General features: G+C 37.0%; 1 protein-coding gene across 1 annotated transcript in view; it reads right to left on the reverse strand.

The window, feature by feature from the left end:
- The window catches only part of LOC117300703 (dipeptidyl peptidase 1-like), a 21,851-nt gene extending 16,089 nt beyond the window's left edge, over positions 1-5,762 (reverse strand). The window contains exons 1-3 of the mRNA XM_033784453.1: positions 5,638-5,762; positions 3,416-3,617; positions 681-780 (exon numbers count right to left, since the gene is read on the reverse strand). Coding sequence (XP_033640344.1) covers positions 681-780; positions 3,416-3,583 — 268 coding nt within the window. The 5' untranslated portion in view covers positions 3,584-3,617; positions 5,638-5,762. The remainder of the gene's footprint in view (positions 1-680; positions 781-3,415; positions 3,618-5,637) is intronic.
- Between the last annotated feature and the right edge of the window lie 238 nt (positions 5,763-6,000).

Genomic DNA, 6,000 nt, shown 5'->3' on the forward strand with positions numbered 1-6,000 from the left:
ACCTCAAAGTCTAAATCTGAGGTCTCGAAATCAAATATTTTAGTGAGAAACAACTTATTTCTCGAAAACTACGTTTAGTTCAGAGGGAGCCGTTTCTCACAATGTTTTACACTATCAACAGATTGATCGCTAACAGGTAGGTTTTTATGCTAACACTTATTTTGAGCAATTACCAATGGTATCCAGTGCCTTTAACATGGAGACGTGCCATAATTATTGAAAATTCGAAACACAATCATGATTTTCACGTCCCATGAATTATAAACAATAAAACAAAATATTACTGACAACCATGGTTTTCATGTTCTTGTAAGTTTACAAGATTTACTAGACTTATCTAGTATTTTGTTTCATAATTAAAAGCTGTAATTAAATCAATTTGTTATCCAATTTCGAACAAACAAAAAGTGCTTTACCACATAATAATTAGTCTTTTGACGGCATTCGTCTCATGTGAATAAAAACAATTACATTACAAATGAATAATAATGTAAATAACCATAAAAAAACAAATCATTTGTTTCAAACGGCAAGCAATTGTTATTCGCCTGACGTTTTGAGCCTTTCGAAGGCTAAATGACAACGAATCAACTTTGAAATGTTATGTGACTTTATTCAGATGTTGCACATCAATACAATAGCAGTTTATGGATATTTGTTTAGCAGTCTGGGTGCCATACCTTTCTTGTCCACTGCTACATCCGGGAAATGTAACGTCACAGTCCACCTTGAAACAGCCTTCCATGGGTGCGAGCAGTCCACTTTGTTTGTTTTCCCACCCTGCATGACAATAGACAGAAACAGGCAATGAAACAATAAGTTTCAAAGAACAGTACAAGATTGGTTTTGATAACAAAACAGTTGCTGACAAAACAGTTGCTGACAAAACAGTTGCTGACAAAACAGTTGCTGACAAAGTAAGAACTACAAACCTGTAGAAGTGTGAAAACGATCGGCCATCTGGGTCACGAGAAACGACTGAAAACCGATTACACATTTTGCATGACATCGATTAAAACCACTGAAATGAATAAAACTCTAACTAAAAATGGAATACAATCAGGGTAGCGCCGAGGTCTTAAATGGCCGTGTAAAACCGGCAGGGTCGTGGTCGTGCGTTCGGCTCGGGCCTTTATCGCACGGCCACGACCCTTCAAGGTTTGAAACGGCCGTTCAAAGACACTGGTGGATACTATTGGTAATTGTCAAAGACCAGTTTTTCCACTTGGTGTACCTCAACATATGCATAACATAACAAACCAGTGAAAAATTGAGTTCAATTGGTCGTCTAAGTTGCGAGATAATATTGAAAGAAAAAAACACCCTTGTCACACGAAGAATTGTTTGTTTTTATGCTTGATTTAGAGACCTCAAATTCTAAATCTGAGGTCTCGATATCAAACTTGTGGAAAATTACTTCGTTCTCGAAACTACGTCACTTTAGAGGCAGCCGTTTCTTACAATGTTTTATACTATCAACCTCTCCCCATTACTCGTTACCAAGGAAGGTTTATGCTAATAATTATTTTGTGTAACTACCAATAGTGTCCACTGCCTTTAAGAATAAGTCTCTTGTTGAATTCCCATCCATATATCAGATCCATTTTGGTTAAAAGGCGTAAGATTGAAACTGTGTAAAAACGTATCTGTTTCCTGACGCCGAGCTCTGCACGTGTGGTGCATGTTTATGAGACAGTTTTCGGATATATGCATTAGTGCGAGGTTGGGGGCTAAACAACACAAATGCTATCCGAAAACAACCGTTTATAAACAGCTCCAGCTGGTCAATATCAACCGTTTAAACACCCCACGTGATGCTCTTTACTGATAGGAATAGCGAAACTGTCTTAGGTATGAATGGGCGATAAAACTCAAAACGGGAAATTAGTCTTGACTTCTCATCACATGAGACAACTCTGAACTGCTGTGTTAATTTTTGACAGTATGGAAATGAATGTGAATTGAATTGAAATCAATTCAATCACATGTATTTCCATATTGGCAAGAAAGGAACAAAACGGTGACAATTTAAGTACAATTACTTAAGTCAGAGAAAGTTAAGAATTGGTAAAGAAATATAATAAATGAATATATTAAACGATCATAATTGTTGCAATGGTTACGGAGCAAACCAAAAACGGGCGATTGCAGAAGTCAGAAAGATTTTTTTTTTTTAAATGCCTGACAATCACAAAACGTACAAATATTAATTATTGTTTATAGCTTTGCATGGTGTGGAGAAATAAGGGTACAACCATGTGTAAATCAAACAGAAATATTACACAACACAATAACAGAAAGCACAAAGAACTGCGGAACTACAGTAGGCTACACAGAATAACAACAACTAGTGAAAAAAAAGAAAAAAAAAAAAGAAGTTTGATATTGATGGGGATTTAAAATACACCAACAAGAAATAATATATTTGTGTCTGGTGAATGGAATTTTAAAGAAGCCCTTTAATTTATTGCCTTCAAGCACCCTTCCCTGGACAGATGCTCATCAAAGTTAATTGGGCTCAATGCTTAAAATATCTTTTTCGAACGAGGCCTTTCAACCAGTGGAAACAAAGATATTGATGGTGATATAAAATACATAAACAGGAAATAATACATTTGTGTCTGGTGAATGGAATTTTCAAGAAGCCCTTTAATTTATTGCCTTCAAGCACCCTCCCCTGGACAGATGCTCATCAAAGTTAATTGGGCTCAAGGCTTAAAAGACCTTTTTCACACGTGGCATTCTTGTATCGTCTGGTCACCCACCCCCCCCCCCCCCCCCCCATCCCCTCCAAAAAAACAAAATAAAAATAACAATACAAAATAAAGGAAAGTGGCAAACTTTCGCTGGTTGGTGGTTGTGGTTTTGTTTGTTGTATCTGTTTGCACTTTTCCTGAGACGAATTTATTGTTGTTCTCATTTGTGGTGAAAGGTCACTGCAAATGTCAAAAAAGACCGGTTTGGCTTATTATAAATCAAAACTTGCTTTTAATACAGCTTTAAATTACCGATTGACGTAATGGCCAGATTGGGTCTTAAAGATGCTATGTCAGATTTTTGGCCCCAAACATTAAAAAATAGTTTTTTTTTGAGTGAATGGTATTTCAAAGAGTATCACCCGCTCTAACGAAAACAAGTTTAACTTTTACTTTCAATGGTCAGGAACCATAACGAAAGTTTAAAACGTTTCTTATAAAACACATAAGAATAGGTCACGTGATATATTGTCGGGATCCCGACAAAAACTAATTGTGAGCACTTTATTTCACAGCTACTAATAATCTGCGGACTTTTTCGAGCAATGGCTCAAATGAAAGCTTGTAACTTTTTCGACCCCCATCAAAATAATTTTTTGGTCAAATCGGCCAAAAATCTGACATAGCATCTTTAAATTAATAAAACAAAACATACTCACCGGTCCGATGTAAAACCTCCATTGACCCTGTATGAGATCAAAGGAGCAATTCGCCGGAGTATCAGCGAAAGCCAAGGGAGTTGTTCCGCCTTGAAATCCAAGATGAATTCCCATGAGAATTGTACAGAAAGCCGCTAAGATATTCCTGGTTAACCCTGGCCCGGGCATGGTGGCTCGGTGCTGGGCGACTCAATATCCAACTCTGAGGGGGGCAATAATGGGGGATTGTAATGTTAGGGGATCTTTTTGAAGGAGCGATGTTGGATAGAGACAAAATATCACACAAGAAAACACAAAAACATAGGATTCAAACTGCCTTATCTGAGCAATCTCGGAGGCCTGGTATGAAACTGCAGCTATTGCAAAGGTCGTGGGTTCAAATCCAACCTGTGTAAAATGTCTGGGTTTTTTTTCCACAGAACTCGGGAAAGTACACAGTGCTAACACACATCGGTGTAAATGGGTACTTCCCACAATGAATATCACACAAGAAGTTCAGAAAAGCAACTTTCCCACATAAGCACACCCTTGAAACTTCCTGGTTAAAATCAACTAATATCCCGGGTCCTTCGTGGCCTGACCCCGTTCTGCCATTTCTGGGTGAGTCTAACACAGAAAATGATGTGCCAACATTATCCAGTAATGTGCAAACTTTACCCCGGATCCTTGCTATAAGTCCTATTTTTAAAAACCACGTCTTAAATGGGTCAGGCCATCTCGGATCCGGAAGGGTTTTAAGGCCTTTACAAAACATGAATGTTAAAGTGAGTCGGTAACATAAGTTGTGTACAATTTTTTTCACGATTTTTGTTAACAAAAAACCACTAAACCTAAGTACACAACTCAATTGTTAAGTTTCAGTAACATAATGTTTATGTAATGCTATACTTGCACTCAGCCAACTTTTACCAAGTTTTACCCTGATCATGAAAGTTTCACAGAATTACTGAATATTGTGAACATTGAATTGAAGAGTTTTATAAGGATGTCGTTGTCGTGTGCTTTAATACTTAACAATTATTAGTAAATTGTTTTAATTTCAAAAAGTACTGGTTAAAATGAAACAAATTTATAATGACTGCAAATTTATAATGACTGCAGTTAACTAAAAAAATTATTGTATCGGCTAAATAATGATTTAATAGTGTAGCTGTTCACTTTTGGAAAGTCTTTACGATCATTTTGTAACCTGTGTCTCCAAATAAATGGTAAATGACATCAATGACGTCATTTACTTTATTCCTTAAAGACTCTGGACACTATTGGTTTTTGTCGAAGACTAGTCTTCACAGTTGGTGTATCTCAACATTATGCATGAAATAAAAAACCTGTGAAAATTTGAGCTCGATCGGTCTTCGAAGTTGCGAGATATTAATGAAAGGGAAAAAAAACCTGTCGTACCATGGTCACACGAAGTTGTGTGCTTTTAGATGCTTGATTTCGAGACCTCAAATCCTAAATCTGAGGTTTTCGAAATAAAATTTAGAAAACTACTTCTTTCTCAAAAACTACGTCACTTCAGAGGGAGCCGTTTCTCACAATGTTTTATACCATCAACCTCTCCCCGTTACTCATTACCAAGTAAGGTTTTATGCCAATAATTATTTTTAGTAATTACCAATAGTGTCCGCTGCCTTTAAATAAAGGTATACGTGTACCACAGCCGAAGCCATACACTAACAAAAGTAAATGCCTGAGATAATAGCAAACAGTTTCCTTGTCTGATCCTTCTAGTAAAGGTGTATTTCCTGTTTCTTTTTTTTTGTGTCAGTGACCCTGGTAATCACCTCTTCCACATTTTGGATGATAATCCAATCCCGTATTGTCTTTTTTTTTCCAAAGCTGAGTGTGAACTCAACTTCCAGCACCAATATGTTCCACCATATGTTCCGACAACTCCATTAGACAGATTTTGTTTTATGTACATCAACATTGCCCCTGTCGTAGTGCTTTTCAATGTGGAATGTTTTGTTTCTAAATCGATTTAAAACAAAAAATGTAAAGAATCCTTCAAGAAAAAAAAAGACCAAAACAGGAACATTTGTTTGTTTAGGATGGCAATTCTGCAGGCCCCTACTATAGAAATACAAATTGCAACCAATTATTTTGATACACTAATGGGCCTGAGTAGGAAAACACATTATGATTATTGAATCATGAGCTGGTCGAAAAAAAACATAATCTTTACATCAAACGCATCACAATCGATTTAAATAATTTACCTCTTTTTGTTGGGTTTCTTCGGTGAGAACTTTCCCAGTCTCAAGACGTGGTGCAAGCCAAATTTGAAAGCCGCCCTTCAGCCTGTCTCTATGGCTGTTCTGCACTAACTGCGTAGGCGTCCTTCCACGAGCGCTAACCTAATCAAAAGCAAACCAACTCGCTGATAGAAATCTGTCGGGTAATAAGCTACTAATCACGTGAATTGTACCTCCATAAAATAATTATGGAGGCAGTCTTGCGAGATGTTTTTTTTTTCTTTTTTCCTTTCCATTTCTTACGGACTGGATCTGAGGCGTGGAGACATGGTTTGTGCGTATGTGACGGCAGCCTGAAATTGACTTTTTTTTTGTATAGCCATCGTT

The sequence above is a fragment of the Asterias rubens genome, chromosome 16, assembly GCF_902459465.1.
Source record: "Asterias rubens chromosome 16, eAstRub1.3, whole genome shotgun sequence".
Taxonomy (NCBI): Eukaryota; Metazoa; Echinodermata; class Asteroidea; order Forcipulatida; family Asteriidae; genus Asterias; species Asterias rubens.